This window comes from Anomalospiza imberbis, chromosome 3, assembly GCF_031753505.1.
Source record: "Anomalospiza imberbis isolate Cuckoo-Finch-1a 21T00152 chromosome 3, ASM3175350v1, whole genome shotgun sequence".
Classification (NCBI taxonomy): Eukaryota; Metazoa; Chordata; class Aves; order Passeriformes; family Viduidae; genus Anomalospiza; species Anomalospiza imberbis.
Window position 1 is genome coordinate 74,751,031 of NC_089683.1, and position 20,204 is coordinate 74,771,234.

At 39.9% G+C, this 20,204-nt stretch overlaps 1 protein-coding gene across 1 annotated transcript; it reads left to right on the forward strand.

The window, feature by feature from the left end:
• Nucleotides 1-2,375: 2,375 nt before the first annotated feature.
• UNC93A (unc-93 homolog A) lies at nt 2,376-19,766 on the forward strand. Its single transcript, XM_068185193.1, has 8 exons — nt 2,376-2,671; nt 5,005-5,186; nt 5,963-6,192; nt 9,216-9,341; nt 11,753-11,970; nt 13,099-13,234; nt 14,770-14,901; nt 19,251-19,766. Exons 1-8 carry the CDS (start codon nt 2,585-2,587, stop codon nt 19,514-19,516), a joined length of 1,377 nt encoding a protein of 458 aa, XP_068041294.1. The 5' UTR covers nt 2,376-2,584; the 3' UTR covers nt 19,517-19,766.
• Nucleotides 19,767-20,204: the final 438 nt, after the last annotated feature.

Here is a 20,204-nt window from a genome sequence, read left to right on the forward strand (position 1 = left end):
TGTTACCTCACTTTCAGATTATGACCTTCTGTCAAACATGTAACAGGTAGTAGTTTCCAATGCCCCTGTCAGAAATGGCTGAGCTTTGCTTTTCCTGCTCCAAATCCAAAATGAGCAGGGCACAAACACTGGTGAAGGAGGAGGAGAATAAGGAAGTAACATGGCCAGGCTTTCACAGCAAGAGAGGAAATGCTGTGTAAGTAGTCATCCTTTCTATAGATAGATGCTAGGGATACTGTGTACCACCAAGGAAATAACCAATTAAAAGCCTCTTAAGACAGAAAACCCTATGATGAGTATCCTGGGTGTTGTGGGGCTTTCTTCTGTTATTGTTAAAATTACTAAACAATAGTAAACAATTGCCTAAACAATAAATTAGACTAGAATAAGTAGGGAAATGATAATTATGAAGCACAAAAGCCTCCAAAGATTAGCCTCTGGTGCTATAATCTTTTGAGCAAAGACTCCCCTCATTTACACTGAGAAAATAAACAGGTGAAAACAAATGTAATCACCTGTGGGATGGAGTAATGAATCTAACCACCCTCTTTCATCTCCTGTGTTTATGATTGTGCTCTGCAAGTAATTTTCTTTTGGTGGCTGTAGTCTTCTGTGTGAAACCTAATCCCCAAATACAGCACACAGCTCCTGAGGCTCACTTAATCTTGGACTGGTAGAAAGAATGAAAGAAGTGTCAAGGGTGATACACAGCAGGCCTGCTGGAGCTTTAGCTGCCTGGCACCAAAGGAAAAGATCCTTGGCCTTATCAGATCCCTTTGGTAAAGACTCTGCACATTCCTAAGGAGGGGCTTGGGACCAGTCAGTTGGATAACCCAAAGCTCTGGGCAATAGATGTGGAACAGGCTGAATGCCTTTGATCAGTGGAAAGAAGAGGAAAAAAAAACCTACACACAAATTACCACTATCCCCCATATGGTCTCCAGTATCATGCTGCTAAGAAGATGTGATGAATTAGGAGTCAGAAAATCCTCCAGAGCAGAAGTGCTGATCAGATAACCTGTCCAACACTGCATTTTAAAAATACTGTCCAGTTAATGATAAATTTTTAAGCTTTCCTATTATTACTTCTAATGTCAAGAAAGAGAACTAATATAAAGAGTGCTCTTTGCACTATTCCTGGTTCTTGCCTGTGCCGGAGTGGGTGATGATTGTGCTTTTGTTTAGGATAAGCATTATTTTTACATATTCTCAATAGTTGTTTTCAATTGTTTAAACCTATGACTGCAAATTCCTAGACTTTTGCAGACCTTTTCTAAGGGATCCAAAACAGAAACAAGCATGTTATCACCAGTTGCAAATTTCTTCTGAAATATTGTCACATGAAAATTGCAGGGATCCATAAACCTGAAAAGATGGGGGAAAAGTACCACCAGTTTGGTCTAAGCTCCTTGTAGAGGCTTATAAACACTGCCAAACAAGAGCAGCATTGTGATCTCATTCAAGGAGTTCGCATGCTGAGCATAGTAGCCTGTAAAATAAAAAGCCATTATCTAGACTTGCAACATAGAAGTACCAGTAACAATAGAGAATTAAAAGATTATGTTTTCTGCATTATTTCATTTGAGAAGATTATAAGGCAGAAGAAGAAAATGAAAAGGCACATACTGCAGTGTTCTCCAAAGCAGAAATTGGCTGTGACCTCTTAAATGTTTTAAATGAATTTATGCATTAAAGCTTCCTCCCCTTACCGATGGATGTCCCTGTGGGAAGCAAAATTGTGCCATCTAGTGGGATTTAGACTAAGTCTTAGCTGTGCATTCTCAATGGTCACTGTGGACACCCTACAGACCTGTTTACATCATAGCATGGACATTTTTGGATTCCACTTTGCTCCCAAGTTCAAATCCCTCCTCTGCCACAGATGCAAGAAGGGTCCATTCACCCTACGAGTCTTAGGGCCAGAGAAGGGGAGGGGAACTTGCTTTTTCAGTTATCTGCTCAATCCACCTTTCTTTCTATTGGCTTCTGCATTGATGAGAAAGATTGGGAAAAATAATTTTCATGAGTATGACTTGGTAAACTTGAGGAACCAAAGCCCCAAGGTTCCCCATGAATGAAGGCTGTCCCACTTACCAAGTAGCCACGCTTTTGTAACACAGTTAAGCAAGAGGTTTGACATAGATATCAGTACAGCGTTTAATCTTTGTCCCTTATGGACTTGTGTATCTTTATGACAGAAAGTGATTTCACAGCTTGCAATTTTTTTCTTCTGCGCTGATCACAGTGGAGAGACATATATTACTTCAGTACTCAAATAGGTGCAAGTGTTGCAAGATACTTATATACCTCTGTAAAAAAACATGATAGGTGCCCTTGGGACTGCTGGCTATTGCCTGAGTAACAAGTGAATGAGTAACAACTCCATAAGAATTTTTCAGTACTATTTAAAAGTAAAGTTCACTGGTCAATCTTCAAATAATTAGCAACTCTCTTCTCTACAAACACAGAAAAAAGTGACCTTTTCCAACAAGGCATAAGCTGTTTTTCTCCAACTCAAATCATCCCCTGGAATAATTGGATCAGCTTTGCCCACGAGCAGACCTTTTGTCTTCTATGAATCAACATGGAAAGGAATCTTAAGAATGTTTTGGTCATTTCTTTTGGATTTTTACTTCTCTTTACTGCTTACTCAGGACTCCAGAGTTTACAGGTAAGAGGGGCATCTCCCATTGGCTATCAGGACAGCTGGTCTGGAAGGGCACCAGGCCAGCTGGTAGTGTGAAAAACATCAGTCTTTCCATGGTGTCTGTGAGGAAGGCATGCACAGTATTTTTTATGAGGTGGGTTAGGACATTAACTTGCTGCAGGTTAATATTCCTCACCCAGATCCACAGCATTTACTAAATATTTTATTCTAGTATTTCTCAAATAGCTCACATATTTGTGTCATGCTACTACTCTAGATCCACAAAATCTGTTTCAATGGAAACAGAAAAAAAAATTAACCTGAGATGTCTTTTCTCAAAAGAAGGTATTGCCAAATGGAAAACAATTCAGTTTCTGCAAAGGATTTGTTTCGAATATTTCTAAATTGCTAAGATTTTATAATAATTATTATTGTACAGAAATGTGAAATAATTAAAAATTATGCCCAAACCATTAAATAGTTTAAGTATAAAATAATACAGTAATTTCTAGGATAATTATATAAAATAATAAAAATATTATTTTTTAAATAAGGCATTTATGTGGCTTTACTGACATTAACATCCTAAAACATAGTAGCAGAGATGGGTTTCTAGAATGACTTGAATCCTCAGGTTACCATTAGAGCTCACTTGCTCATCCAAAATAAAAGACTGAGGGGTTTTGTTGCTGTCTATGAATGCTTCTGAGTACATAAACACAAGTAGAAACTTCTCAGCCTTAAAGGCTCTGCTGGTCTAATGGCTGATAAATGAATAGAAGACATTGACAAGCAACTTTAGGCAGGACATTAACATTTGTATTAACATATGACCATGATCAACTGTATTGAATTTTCCAGCAGGAGTAGGTATCTGTATGCCTTAAAATTGAAGTATGTCACCTATTAATCAAATCAATCAGCAAAACACTGCTAAGCAGTATAGAATTGCAGAATGGTTTGGCTGGAAAGGACCTTAAAGATCATCTCATTCCAACCTTCCACCATGGGCAAGGACACCTTCCACTAAACCAGGTTGCTCAAAGCTCCATCCAGTCTGGGCCTGAACATCTCCAAGGATGGAGCATCCATAGATTCTCTGGGCAACATGTTCCAATGCCTCACCACCCTCACAGTAAATATTTTCTTTCTCATATCTACCCTAAAGCTCTCTTTTAGTTTAAATCTGTTGCCCTTTCTTGGCCTATCACTATCTACCCTTGTAATAAGTCACATCCCCACTTTTTAATGTCCCCTTTGAGTACTGTAAGGCTGCAGTGAGGTCTTCCTGGAGTCTTCTCCAGGCTGAACAATCCCACACCTTGCAGCCTGTCTTGGAGAGGTGGTCCATCCTTCTGATCATCTTCATGGCTCTCCTCTCCAATAGGTGCATGTCCTTCCTGTGTCAGGGAACCCAGAACTGGATTAAGTGCTTCAGATGGGGACTCACCAGAGCAGAGTAGAGGGGGAACCAGACCAGAGTTGCCCTGCTGGTCGCACTTATTTTTATGCAGTCCAGGATGCAACTGGCCTTCTGGGCTGTGAGCGCACACTGTTGCTCTTTTCCTGGTCTTCATGCACAGAATTCTCAAGTCCTCCCCTGCAGGGCTACTCTCAGTGAGTTCTTCTCCCAGTCTGTACTCATGTCTGGGATTGCCCTGACCCTTGAATTTGGACTTGCTGAACCTCATTAGGTTTGTATGGACCCATTTTTCAAGCTTTCCCAGGTCTCCCAAATTAACCTTCTCATTTCAACTTTCAGACCTCAAGACAAAAGGAGAACTAGTTTGAGCATAAAACTATAAAACCTGGTTAGATCAGTAAAATGTTACTCCTTCTTTGTGAAAATGTGGGTGAATCAATTACTTCCAACTACCAAGGGCCACTGCAAGCCTATTAGGATATTTGGATCTTGGCCTCTGAAAATCTTAGAAATTATCAGACCTATAGTTTAAAGCAAAGAATCTCCCACTATTGCTATGCCAGCCCTTGCAATGCATATCTGAGAATATTCCTGCCTGAGACAAAAAATGAAGGCCAAGAAAAGAGATTATCTTTCATTCAACTTGCTTTCAAAGAGAAACTCAAACCAATAACGTGAAATAATCTAAAGAATGACTTACCAAAGCTTTGAATGTGGGCAGTCCTCACCTGGTTTTGTATCATGTTTTCATAAATGGTCTATCATTTTGAAGAAAATTCCAAGTCCATAATCAGGCTGTTTTGGGGAGATGAGACAGTGATACCCAGCCCCAGATGCTGTGTATCTTTATTTCTGCCCAAAGCCACTCTCTGTACACCACAGCAATATGTACCTGTGATAAAATTTGTCTCAATCACTGTTTTTGTCCCTGCAGAGCAGTCTCAATGCAGAAGAAGGCCTGGGCGTTGCTTCCCTAAGTGTTCTGTTTGCTGCGCTCACCTTATCATCCATGTTCCTCCCTCCAATCATCATCAAGAAGCTGGGCTGCAAGTGGACCATTGCAGTCTCTATGTGCTGCTACGTCACCTACTCCTTAGGGAACTTCTATGCTAGCTGGTACGATTTAAATACTTTAACCCTCTCTGTTGTGTTCAAACAAAATAAGTAAGGGCAAAGATCTTCTTTTTCTTTTCCATTCCTACTCTAGCTCTGTGTTGCAGAGTAGAAAGTTGGATGCAAAAGGTGCTACTTTGAACAAATCAAGATAAATAAATCCAGTTTTAGGTGGACCAGAGAGGTGAAAATGTGCAAAGAGTCAGAATGAATAAATCCATCCACCCACCTGAAGCTGCTTCTCTAGCTCATATTTGTAGCAGAGATTCAGCCTTGGGGAAAAGAAACGACAGAAGTTTCATTTAAAAGTCAAAAGACTTTTAGGGTTGTTTTTGAAAAGGTTGAAGGGAAGACTGTTTTCCAGCCAGTAGCTCTGGGATAAGTGGACCACAGGTGAAGGCTAACTCCTGCCTAGCTCTTTCTAGAAGTGGATGAACAATTTCTGCTCTCCCAGACAAGGGTTGCAACTCTAAAGGAAAGTTGTCAATATCCATCTTCTGAAGTGCATGTGCAATTAAGTTCTCAGTTATGAGACGTTAAGGCACATGAGCACAGACCTAGCCAGCCTGGCCTAGGCCTAGTCCCTGCACAGACCTGCATATGCTTGCATAGCCTAAACTTCACAAGGCTGGCCTTTTCTTGATTCCATCTAGCAGATTCATTGTATCATAAAAAGGATGAATCTATTTCTTTGTTGTCTATTTTTGCTGCTGGATCTTTGGGCAAATGATTATTATGCTAATGGTAACAACTATGCTAAATAAAGTGTTCTTTGGCAGGTACACACTAATCCCTACCTCTGTGATCCTGGGCTTAGGAGGAGCACCACTCTGGTCTGCCAAATGCACTTACCTCACTATTGCTGGCACTTCGTATGCTGAGAAAGCAGGAAAAAATGCAAAAGACATTATCAACCAATACTTTGGGATATTCTTTCTGGTGTTTCAGACTTCCGGCGTCTGGGGAAATCTTATCTCATCCTTGATCCTTAGCCAATCTTCCAACCAAGGTAAAATGTAATTAAAATTTTGGCACTTCTTTCTATAAACATCAACTAGTTCTGGATAGATGAGAGGTAGATTTCTGCAGCTGAGTTTTCATAGTCAGTGGAAACAGGCACTTCAGATGAGAGTTAGTCCATCTGAGGATAGATGTCTGAAATAGATGAGATAAATTTCTCTCTGAAAGTGTCTATTTTTTATCAAAAATCAGCCATAAAGAGAGTTCAGACAAATAGCTAAAAAATAGAACTCTATTGAATTGTCTTTAAATTCTACCCCTGTATTGCAAGGCTTAGATAGGCAGCAGGCAGTGACAGCCCTTCACATCTGGCTTCTATTAAAAGTGGTTTAAAACAAAAGACAAAATACTGACCCAACCTTTTTGCAAAGCTTGTAATATTGGGTTAATTTGCTGTTATGCATTCAAAATTAGTCAGACTGGTTTCTGGGCTTGCTGAAAATGAGTGCTCTACAGAGCTGTCAAGAAGAAATAGCAGTAGCTGTTGGCAGGAGCCTGCGTGCCAGGGCTCCTATGCTGTATTTCAGGCTCAGACAGCAGATGCCAATGTAGCTTGAAGAAATCACTCAGCAGCAGTGCCCTCATTTCCCATGCATGCAATTGGCATCAATTTTAAAAGGGTAGTTGTGAAGATAAATTAATATTTGGATGCCACCTTAGAGATTCAAAATGCTGTGGTGTTTTATCTTTGCAGTCTTCTGTATGTTCCTCATCCTCTCAAAATCAAAACATGGTCATTCTCCAGACATGGAGAGAGCTTTCCATACACATTGCCACTATGAGTAGCAAGAAATTACCTCTCTCCCACCTCAGTTAAACAGTATGTCCTCTGAAGAATTCTCAAATAGCTACTAGGTTAAAGCTAAATGTCAGGAAGCTGGCATCAGGTTTTAATCTTTGTATCTTTGGATTTATGTCAAAGTAGTTGTAACAAGCTGTGATACTTACATAGAATCATGCTTCCTTTAAACCTAAGTAACTATAGGAGAAACACCATTGAAGCGGAATGCTGGCAGGCTTTTTCAAGTGCAGTGGAGCTCTGCTGACCTGATCCCAGAGCCACATGATGACTCAGGAGGGACTGTGTTCGATTTCACTGGCAGGGGAGAGGCAGTGGTGCAGCTGTGGGGCCTGTATAGACTGCAGCCGTTTGACTCTCCTCTGCCTCAAAGCACACATAAGTTTAAGAGGAATAAAACACTGTTTTTTGGTCTTGTAAATCCCTTCCTAGTTACACTTTTGTGGATGTTCCTCCAAACTCTAAAGACACTTATTTTTTTATCTATTACATAGAATTTCAAAAAATGATGTGTTCCTGTGAACAGCTCTCAAAGCCAAAGGCCTTGCACATCTTCACGACAGTGATGAGCAGTTATGAGTTTCACTACTGTGTCTTCTCAGTGAGACACAGCTTTAATCTAGAGGGAACTTCTTTGCTGGGGCAAGGGTGTAAGACTCTCCAGTCATGCAAATCTTGTTCTCTCCTCTGAGACTTGAGCAAAGGCATCCATTAATATTTTCATGTACTTAAAATGTATCATTTCACTGAGCAGTAGGAAAGGTACAGCATGTATCTGGAGAATCAAAATACATAAAATTCAGACATGTACCTACTCTTGACGTATTGCCTGCATCACTGCATCCAGACACAGCAAAGCAAAGTTACACCATGTGGTAAGACCAGAACTGAAGACAGTAATCAGTGTAAATTACAAGTCATCCTTCCTCACTCAACAATATTACAGTTTTAATTCAAGAGAAACAGTGCAAATCCTGCCTTGCAGCTTGCATATGACTAATTGCCTGTGCAGCTTCATCTTCAGATGATGCAGGAACCAATAAAAAACTTGTTATACACACTTCCACATTTCACTCATATGACTTATCTTTTGCATATGGCAATTTTGCTGAAAGTCTGTAGTAGACCTGCTGAAGGTCTGTAGTTGTAGTGACTATAATAAAGTAATAATTTTCTTTATATTACTACCTTTTATTTTATGTTGAACCTAAATTTGTTTATGAAGCTGGTTAGACAGCTGATTCACATCACAGCAGCTTTGATGGGAAGCAATGAGGAAAATACATTAAAAGTAGTTACACAATAAGCTTAATTGAAAAATTATGGATCAGCTCTTCCTTAAGGAATTGGCCAAGGTACAGCTGTATTGCCCTTTATTGTGCTTGGACCAGAGACAAATTCTGCAGTGAAAGCACTAAAATTATTGTGTGGGGTTTGGATCATCGTCCTCCAGTAGACAGTTTATTCAGGCTTACACTTTGGGTTAGCCTTTATTCTTTACCAATAGGGTACTGGAGGAAGTAGGCACAGTGTGCTGGTGACAGTGTGTGTGAGTACATGTGTGTTTGTGGCTTTGACATATGCCCTGCACAAAAACGGATAGGACTGCACAAAGCAAAGGTCTTACTCCAAACCCTGCTGAACTGTTAGTTTCAAGTGTGCTCTCAGAAAATTATAAAGGCAGTAGTAAAATAATAAAGTCAGGAAAAGCAGGCTACTTGGGAGACTGCAATGCTGAGTAATCATAATTTGAATTTATAAAAAAAAAAACATGTCTTGAGGTGGTTTCTGTCCCTATAACATATACAGAAATTATCTGGAGAGGGAAAATGTGGGGTGGCTGTAAGAATTGAAGTCTATCAGTCCCTTGCTGGTGTAAACTTAGAGACCTATCTCGTGAGGTATTATGATTAAGAGGTAAAAATATATACCCAAACTTTGAATACTGCAAAATGAGCTTGGATTCAGATTTTAGCCTCTAACATTAGTCCCTGTCCTCAGGTAACCATTAATTCAGTATCTCCTTTATTTCTCTTAAACCAAATTGTTGTGTGTTAAATGAGGATTCTGAAGTTAAATATCTCTAATCAGAAAAAACTTGAAACCAGGACCAATCACTAAGCACTGGATTCCTTATATCCTCATATCCTTACACATAGTGTGCATTTACCTTATCTCTTCACTGACCTGCCTTTCTTTTGGTTCTTAATTAGGGGAGATCTCGGAAGAAGACCTGGAATGCTGTGGAGCATATGACTGCCTGACTGATGCCACTAACAGCACTGGGTCAGAAAGACCCTCTGACTCCTTAATCTATACACTGGTAGGGGTCTATACTGGTGAGTAGTCCACACAATCTTTAATCAGTATCACTAATGGAAAGCCTAGTACTAGTGGAATCTAGCATGGCTTTGCAGATTAAGTTTCTGACTTTCTCCTTCAATCCAATTTGCTAAAGGAAAATGAGATATGTGAGATCTATAAACAACTCCTTCCTAAATAGTTCTAATGCTTTTTGCCAGAGCTGTATAATTTTCATCTAAAGGAGAAAGATATTCTTTACATTTTTCACCTGGAATAAAGCTGAAGCCCAGTGTGGTAACCCAAATTAAGCCAGGCAAATTGGCATATCTCCCATTTAGTAACTACAGCTGCTATAGACCTTCTTTGCACAAGGCTAGAAAAGAATTAAATACAGGGAAGCTGATGACATTAAAAAAAATAAATAGATGTACAAGGAATAGCTGAGTGAGGAAAGTTCCAAAAAGTATCCTATTCAAAAGATGGTATTCTCTGGATAAAGGAAAGTATCTGGTAAGGCAATGTGCACCTTAGCTCTGTCAAAATATTTTCACAGTCTCTGAACATAGATGTAGTCTCTGTGCTGAGACGGAAGCATAGAATTTGCCATTACACTCCAACAGTGTGTATGATCCAGGCAGGGCCAGGTCTCAGTGTACAAGGGCATTGCAGAAAATTCCTCTGTCCCCATCCTACATTCACAATTGGTGGGAAAGTGTAAAAAAGATGCCCCCACTCTCCTCCCAGAATGTACTGGAGCTGATGACTTTCTGCTAAAGGCATGTTTGTCTGTAAAGTTTAAATTTAAATTTGATGACTAACATATAAGCACTAAGCACTCCCTTAGGCTTTGTGCTTGCAAAGTGAATGCAACCCTGCTTCCTCCTGACCCTTCATCAGTGGGGTTTCATTTTTATTTTAAGCTCTTAATAAAAGAGATGTCTTTTCTTACCTCAAGGGAAAGTAACTGGCTAAATATTTCATTCACAGACATTTTTTAAATGTGTCCTCAATTTGATGGCTGAATACTTATTTCGCCCAGCTTGGTTGGAGACAATAATGGATAACTCTTCTGCTGTTTTGCTTTCTCAAAGACTGTGAATGTTCCAATTTATGATCATACCAACCACTATTAAGCCATGCCATTATCTCCTATAATTGCTCCTGATTAATTTAACATATTTGTTATATATATTTTTCTGAAAATGTGGATGTCCTGCTCTCACCCATTTAAGTCCAGCAATTAGTCCATAAGTACTAATAAGCACTCTGGCAGAACCAATAATGACTTGAATCATGAAGGGTTTCCAGCTCAGCTGCAGTGGGGAACCAGGATGCTGGAGAAATTCTAGGAGACATGGATGAAAAATAATAAGCAATAAAAAAATGAGGCAATATTAAAAGTTCAGAGTAGAGACAATATCATACACATAACATAGGGGCACATTAAACAAGCAAAGCAGATGGAAAGAGGTGCCTGATTCTCATCTTACTCTGAACTGTAGTTCTTTCCATGGATGGAATTCTAGTCAGCATAAGTGAGGAAACATTATCATGCCCTGCATCCATAATGAAGCAATCAGTTGTGAATCGATGATTGTCTCATGTATATTATGAGGCATGGTTATCTTCTTGATAACATGAAAAAAATAGTTTTGATTCTATACACAAGCAACGAATCTAGACTGATAAATGCATGATCATTTTCTGATTAACTACTCTATATATTCTTTTATATGCTGCTTCTGCTCGGAAATTATGGGTTTAAAGCTGTAACTTCCATCTTTTCAAGTTAACTAGAGCTGCTCACTATCATCTTCAAAACAGCATATATTCCATACTCAAAGCATGGTTCTGAGCCAAAAAAAAAAAAAGGCAGAACATATACTGGGTTTAAAGACGGCATTTATTTTTTCTTTCCATGTATTTGAAAGAAGAGCCCCGCTAGCCATGAAAACCTTGGCACTGGAAGTGAATACTCCTCTCTCTTGTTGATTTAAAGCCTTGTGATAGCTCCTGAGGGAGCTGTTTCTGGCCAGCTCCCATCCCTGTGCCCCTGGACTGCCCTGGAAGGGTGAGCCATGACCCTCTGCGGCTGTGCAGCTGGCCCGGCGGCTGTCACAACAGGCCAGCCACAGCTAAGCTGAGGGGATTTGCGAGTGCACAGCTGTATGCAGAAGATGTGAATGTAGATCAGGCCTTCTTGTTTATACAGAAATGGCCTTTACACTGAAGTGGAATCTGAGGCAGCTGCCAAAATATCCCACAGAGAGCTAAGCACCAAGTCAGAACAGTAACAGCAGCAAGCAACTTTCCATCATTCTTTCAGCATTCCTCAGTTTTTCATGAACTTTCTGTTTTGTTTTGGTGGTTTTTTTTGTTTGTTTTTGTGGTTGGTTTTTTTTTTTTTTTTTTTTTTTTTTTTTTTTTTTTTTTTTTTTTTTTGCAGCTAGTGGTGTGCTAGCTGTGTTGCTGGTTGTTATATTTCTGGACCAGATCAAATCTGACCAAGCAGAGACTGAGAACAAAAAACTAGAGGCATCATCCTTTTGGTCTACGTTCCTAGCAACTTTCCAGCATCTTAAAGATAAAAGACAGTGCCTTCTAATACCTCTGACAATGTACAGTGGGTTTGAACAGGCATTTCTTTCTGGTGACTACTCAAAGGTATGGATTTAAATGAAAATATATCTGTCTGATTTTTTGTGCTGTTGCATCTTACTATTACATCTGATCAATATTTACTTGTCAAATAAAGATGTTTTTAATGATGATTTGTGGATTGCAAAATTACTGCTTACTTCCACGTGAATGACCTCTGAGTGACATCTTCAAACAGCAGTAAATATGTCTCTTGGAACAGCCTCAAAATGAATGCAGTAGAGAGCTAAACTCACCAGTGGAGGCCACAGCAGAGAGCTACAGGTCCAAACTCTTCACCTTGTTGTAAATAGCAAACTGGGAGAAAAGCCAGAAGCCAACAAAGCTTTCATATCTTCCTTCCTCTTCTGGTTTCCCTAGAGCTTGTATAAATGCAAGTCAGCCACATTCCACATATTTTATTTTGACAACCTTTACGGTAAGAAGGCCAGCCCTCAACATGGCTGGCTGAAAGCCCTCACCAGTCACTACTGCAACAGGTCCAGAGCCTGACAGATTGAAGCGATTAAAACCACCTCTGCTCCTCCAATTTCTCGACAAACCTAGACATGCAGCAGGTGTGTTCTCCTGGCATTTGTTGAGAAAGCCTCAAAAGAAAGAGGGCAACCTTCCTGAGCTGCTTCTTTCATGCTTAAGGCTTTCAAACTTTGCATATAAATCGGATGGAAAGGTGCACTTGTTGCTGTGTTGGAACAGATTGAAAGGGGTGCTCCATGCCAACCTCCACTGGTTATATGCTCTTACAGAAGAGGTCCTCTTATTTTTTGGGAGCTGCTCTGTCATGACCGGAGTGTCAATTGTCAATTTCCATCTCTTGGGCTAAGATGGGAAGGGCAGAAAATTCCTAATGCTACTTCCAGGAGTTTTATATGTACAGCAAGCAGTGCTCAGATTTGTTCTGCTTGTTATTCCCCTGTTTGCATGACATCAGTCTGATTGGGAACTGGGGTAGCAAAGTTGCTGCTGAAGACCAGCTGTGTCAATGCACCAGGGACTTGTCAGTAAACTCTCTAGCTGTGCTTTTTTTATCTTGTCCATGCTGTCTATTTACCAAACACTCAGGCTAAGATCTTTGAACTTTAGCTGTTTATTTTTATCAAAGAAAATGTGACACCACTATCCCTTCTCTTCCAGAGTTTTATGACCTGTGCCCTGGGGATACACTACGTTGGCTATATGATGATCTGCTTTGCAGGCATAAATTCCCTCTGCTCTCTGCTCTTTGGAAAGATCTCCCAGTTCACGGGTAGAAAACTTCTATTTGCATTAGGTATGTAAAGATTTCTTGTATGACTGATCACCACAAGTAATCACATCCACTACTCCCTCCTTTGCATGTACAAAGGGATAGCTTACTGTCAGCTTTCCATTAAAACCAAAGTCAGTCTAGAGACAGACTTCAGAAACTTCATTCATGAGAAGAGAGGCAGCTCAGCTCACAGCTAAGCACTGTATTGATGTCTTTGCATCACTTTGCTGGTGATGTAAGTTCAGCCTGCTTTTGAGGGCTCTATCTATGCAGAAAGTGCCCTATAGCTTTGATGCTTTATAGCTGTGATGCAGCCAATGACAAATGATCTCACAATGCAGATGCTGAGACTTGCACTATCATAAGTAGGATTTCTCCACTGGGCTGAAACCTCCTCAGCCTTATGGAGTGAAAGCAAGTCACTGTTGACCTGAGTCTCAGGAAATTACAAACTTGGAAATTTGAGTGAAATTTCAGGAAGCTTTTTAAAGTTGGCCAGCTGTCCTTTTTACTACTTGTTCTATATGGAGAAAAGTCTTGTGTATGGGACAGTAATTTTCGTGTTGCCTTGAGAAAAGATTTGCATATTTAAGAACATCTCCCTCTCCAGACAACATTGTTCCAATAAGTAATGGAGGAATTAAGAAATACCAAGAAATATTTCTTTTGTGCCTCTGTATGCATTATGTATATTGAAGTGGACTAATACCTTATTTCCACTATGCAATAATTTGTATTTTTAGAAATATCACTGAATAGATCAATATGCATCAAGACATTCTAGGCATACTCTCCACAGGAAATTTTAAATCTGGACAAGGAAGAAGAAATTTAGAGCACTTTCTCTTATAGTCACTAGCTCAAAGATTCTTCTGTTTGTTCTAGGTGTGTGTCTCATTCTATAAAACTCAGATATAAAAAAACCAAAAAAAACAAAAAACCAAAAAAAAAAAACAAAAATTGTAGCAATAAACAATTAAATCTCCCCCAGAACTGTAGAGTTAGAAATGGAAGGCCTCTGAACCTCTCAATTCTGTGTACTGGTCATTTTAATCAGCCTGTGAATGTGCACCTGTGGGGGGAAGAATCTGTGACTCATTTACAAATCACTTTTCAAAAGAAAGACCAAAAGCCACCCCCTAGAAATCCTTAATCGTCCCCTCTGTCCCTAAATGAAAACTTCATTTAAGACAAGGACAGCAGAAGAGTGTTTGGTCCCCCTTCCCACATGCCTCACATGATGACTTCAAGTCTTTCAGAGGCTCCTTCTCCTACTCAGTGGTTTGTGTCCTTTGGGCTACAACCACATCAGCACTGAGGATCTCTCAGCTCAGGACACTGCTCAGAATTATGAATTAGACACTGTCAAAGGCTTGCATTGTCTTGTATTTCATGTGATATCAACTCAGTCAGCACAAAGCTCAATGAACCAGAAAGATTTTAAGATTACCTTGTGCTTTCATTGGGGGTAGAATAAAAAAGTGTTATCTACCACAATCTGTCCTGATTATAATTGCATCTATATTTCTCTTCTTTATTTCCTTCTAAATCAACAGCTGCAGTTCTGAACACAGGCTGTATAATAACTGTACTGCTCTGGAAACCTGATCCCAAGCAGCTTGCTGTGTTTTTTGTAATCCCTGGTCTTTGGGGCGTATCTGATGCTGTTTGGCAAACACAAACTAATGGTAAGTCCCAGTGACAATGAAATGTATTCTCTTGAGATATAAGAGTCTGCATATTTGAATCTATTAAACAATGCTGCATAACAATGATAATGGCTTTAAGACAGCATCTAAAAATGTTAACTCTTTGGAAAGCAGAAGAAATAGAACAAATTGGGAGTATGAATGCAAAATACACATTGAACCAATTTTTCCAAGACGAAGAGAGAAGAATACTGCAGAAGATGGTAACGGGTATTCAGAATAAGTATTCTGGAGGAGTATAAGTATTTCAAAGTAATTTAGAAACTGAGAAGAATCATACATTTAGTCTGTCTTTTGCAATAAAGGAGAGCATTCTGGATAAAAATTAACTCAAAGCTCAGCAACAAAAGAAGAAGAAAATTGTCTGTTATGAGATATTGAAAAAAATTTAGAAGAAAACCACAGAAAGCAATATTATGCAGCCAAGTAACTTCTTACAGCTCTGGTTTACTCCATTTCAAAACCATTTCAAATCCAATGTGATAACACATAAGTAGGCAATAAAAAGAAGCAAGGCCATGGAGCACTTCTCCTTTAAGAAAGACTAAAAAGCTAGAAATCTTTAGCCTGGACAAGAGTCAAGTATGGAAAGCAGTCACTTAGATAATTAATTATATGGAAAAGGTGACTTGAAATTCACTGTATCTCCTAACTACAGGACTAGTGGCACCAGATAAAGTTATCAGGCAGAAACCTTTATAGAAATCAAAATGAATAGTATTTCTCACACAATGCATAAGCAAAATATGGAATTCATTGCCAAAAAATTAAGCTGGAATTATATCACATCATTACCAAATCACTTCAGGGGAAAGTGCTCCTCTGGGCACACATCAGATTATGTGTCTTGGCCTTCCTTCCTCTGATTCCTTTGGTTGTTTTAGTACCTTAGAAGATTTCACCCACTAGATAAAGTGTCATGTTCCTCCTGGAGAGCCAGATGGAAAACATGGCAGTCCATTGCCTGGCACTGACAGTGATCCCCTTCCAAGCACGTCCCTGCCCCTACACACAAGGGCCAGCATGCTTCTCTGCCCCTCCAGCAGCTCTAGCTCACATCCCCTAGAGGAGAGCTAGTACATACATCAAGGGACACCCTCTCATCATCTCACATCCTTACCAGAGGCTTATGCCTTAGGTAAAAATTTTAAATCATCGCTCTTGATAATACTCAGGGTCATGGAAGGACAATATCTGTGAGGATTTGCTCTCTCTTAAGTAAAGTTGTTCATTCTTTACCTGCTTCTTCAGTCACAGTCTTTCTATCTGCTCTGCAAGCTTCTTCCTAACACTTTTGAGAACTTGTCTTAGTCTTCCACTGGGATAAAGGACCTGTCCTTCATCCTGCTTCTATCTTATCCAGAAAGCCTTCTCCCTGGATACTGTGCTTCTTTCAGAATCACAGTGGGGTTAGGGCTGTAAAGGACCTCTGAACTTCAACTCCCTTGCTCAAGCAGGGCCACCCAGGCACAGCCACTTACTCAGGACCATGTCCAGGGAGACTTTGATATTTTCTAGAGAAGGATACTACACAGACTCTCTGGACAACCTGGAACAGTGCTCAGTCACTGTCATAGTAGAAAAAACTTTCCTGATGTTCAGAGGTAACCACATGTATTTCAATTTATGCCCATCACCTCTTGCCCACTTTTCTTGAACACCACTGAAAAGAGCTGGGCTTTGTACCCTCTCTTCTAGGATTTACATACATTTGAGATATCCTTGAGGAGCATGTTTCCTCAGTAAGGTCCCTGCACAGCTGACAAGAATGTACCTGAGGCCCACATTAGGGAAAAAAGGGGTACGTACAGAGGACTTAAGCATTGGAGAGGGTGGCTGAGAAGTGACTGTAGTTTCCAAACCCCTCAGATGAGGCAAAGACAGTGGACAATGCTTCATGCTTACTTGATGGCAGAGTGAGCTCTGCAACTATGTGACAGGATTAATCTCTATTTACAGCACTGTTTCAGGTCATCTCCATTCCCAGATTCCTGCAAGATACTTGTGAAAATTTCACATTTGTGTGAAATTTTTCACATTAGGAAAACACCCAAATGTTCTTTTTCCTTGCATAGTGTCTTTTTTTGGTCTGTACCTTACTCAGCTGTTTCACAGCTCCCATTTATAAAATTACACAAAGTTCTCTTTGTCACATTGTCACAGTGAAACATCAACTGATGACATGAAACCTTAATAGAGAGGTGCAGTGACATTACACCACAGTGCTGCATCCCAGAATAGGATCTTCAGATTGACCTACCCATGTAGGATTAAATGTCTTATCTCCTTCAAAAGTTTGATACAGATATACATCACATAAGAAATTCCCAGCATCAAAGACTGTGAGGTGAGATAAGACCTCCAAAATAACCTTGGTTTACAAGGTCTGTGGTCCTTCCTTTGCTAAGCTCCCATGAGTGCTGCTTGGGCACCAGTAGATTAACCAGTGACTACATAAATGGCACAGTGCCACATACTTAAGGCATTCTTTGGTTTGCTTTGTGTCCTGTGGATATTTAATACTCGAGTACCCCCTAGAGGATATGTAGGCCCACGGTGGATGAGTCACTTAATCTTATAAAGTTTTCCTGACATGTTTGTGTTCATGTGTGGATGTTGTCACTTATTTCCAATGAAAGCTACTTCGTTTCAGAGCATGTGGTGCTCTTTCTTACCTAACTTGAGCACAGATGCTGATATTACCCGCTGACAAAAATTGTACCTGGAGCCTAACAATTGTGTAGCGCGGAACTATCAGGTGGACTACAGTAAAACCAAGTTCTTTCCAGGCTGATTTGTGTCTTTAGAAAGTATATGAGTCTAAAGAGTTAATAAATCCAGACTCAAATAATTTCCAGCAGTCCTGTTATATACCCATGCCTACTAGTACCAGGGGAACAAGTAGGAAAACAGGCAGTGGCAAAAAAACAGGATAATTTCCATGGAAGTGAACTGTGAAATTTCAGAACTAGCAGCCTCTCCACTCACTCAGCCCAGCAGGTCCTGCTGAAGCTCATCCAGGCAATTTGTTTCAAAATGCCAAACATGTACTAGCTGAAAACCAGACAGCCTTTAGACACAGAACGGCCATGGCATCAGAAACCTTCCTAATATCTTTCCAGAAGGTAACACTGGGCATATCACAGAATTAGTATGAACAACTTTTACTTTTTCATTTATTAGGTAAAACTATGAAGGACTATCATATCTACACTCCACTCAGCCAGTTTAATGAACTAAGTACATCTTGTGATGCATTTGTCCAGATTTTCCATCATGACTAAATTGAAACAATTCAGTAAATGTCCTCTTGCAGTTATCAGGACACACAAGCTTTTTCATACAGATAAAGTCTCCCCCTGCTTAACAAAAATGAAGGGGTAGTTGAGTCTACTCAGATTTTCAGAGAACTTTGCATTCCTCTTTGCCTTTTGGCTGAATGTACATATTTCAAACAGATGTGTTGTTAGACAAGTGGATGAAAAGAGTCAAAGTTCATTATATTCTTCTCCTTCCCTCTGTGCACACCATGACTCAGTCAGAGTAAATGCCCTGTTCTTCATCACTGCTGGTGCTAGCTCAGCACCCCGAGGAAAGCAAGCTCCCTCCCCTTCCCTGTGTGCTTCACTAGTCAGACCTGAAGGCTGGAATCCCTCCCTGGATCCCAGTGGTGGGTGGGCAACTGACTGAGCTCATTGGGAGCTTCCCAGTGAATACAACTGCATTAGGATGATCATTTGAAGTGAGTCTCTATGTCGAGTAAGTTTTCCAGTTGCTGCCTGGAAGTTCTGTATGCATCAAGGATATTCTCTTTGCTAACCCATCCCTGAGCTAAAAATTTGAAAACATGGTTAAGAGAGACATGTCTTACCTGCATACTTAATCTGTGCCCATGTTGTGAAAGCCTGTAAGGATTTGGTATGAGCTTATCAATAGTTATACATAGAGATTCTACAATGTCAAGGCCTCCTTTTTCTCCTTACTTACTTGTTCATCAGTGCACCCTTGATTTTTGTAGCTAATAGTTTGAAAAAGAAGTCCTGCCATCTTACTTCAATAGATCACATCCTTTCTTCCTCTCATTTTGTTCCCCTTTTCTTCCATGTTCTCTATTTTGTTATGTTTGTTTTGTTATTTCACTTGTTACAATTCACAGAAGCACAATTTTTTTCAAGACAATGTCTGTATTTTCCTTTCTCTGACATTTATGAGGGAGTGTTTGTCTTCCCCATTGTGCTCTATTTATTCCCTTTGCAGAAAATATATGGTTTCAGATTTAATCTTCACAAGACATGTTTTTGCTTCCTTTCTTCCTTCCTTCCTTCCAGCACTTTATGGCATTTTATTTGAGAAAAACAAGGAGGCTGCCTTTGCAAATTACCGTCTCTGGGAATCAGTCGGATTTGTCATCGCCTTTGCTTACAGCACCAAATTGCAAGTCTACATCAAAACGTATATTGTACTGTCTGTGCTTGTGCTGTCCATGGTGACCTATGGAGCGGTGGAATACCTCGAGGCTAAGAGCTCCCCTGGGACACCTGCTGCTACAAAGAAGGAAAATGGAGGACCCCACTCCCAGGAAACACACATGTAATCCAACAGGGTCAGAGTGATGGAGGTAAAGCAAATTGGTCAGCTCCTTACAGGCATGTCTCCAAGGGTGTTCCAGTGTGTACTGTATCCAGAAAGATGGTAAAGGAACAGATTTCAAGGCCATTACAATGCAAATGTCTCAAGAGTAAAAACCTCCTTTGACATCTCACCTTTATAAGGGAAGATTATCTGACTTTACCCTTTCATGCAGATGACCAACTAACTAATAAAGTTTTAATAAATGTAAGCAAGATTCCTTAAGTCCTCACCTTTTTATTTCTGTAGATAAGATCTGGTATAGCTTTACAGTCAAACCACATGCAGAATGAAAGAAGCAACTGGGGTTGCTCAGTTGATTGCAATTAACACACATCATTTAATGGAACCATTAATTTTAAAGATTTATGTTGTTTTTATGCTACATTCTTTAACACCTGCTGTAAATTATGTCAGCCTATAGACTGGCTATATCTGCAGTTCATATCGCACACCACAGAATCAACTAACCACCGAGTCCACCAACCTGTCTTAGGTCAGCACACAGCTGTGAATCTGCCCATGTCATCCATATAACTCAGCACTCTTTCTCTTTTGATTTTCCTGTCTCAAAAATTTCTGTCACCGCTTACAGAAACTTCATCCTAAAAGAGATGCCTTCTACAAGACAAAATACTTCAGTGATTATGACC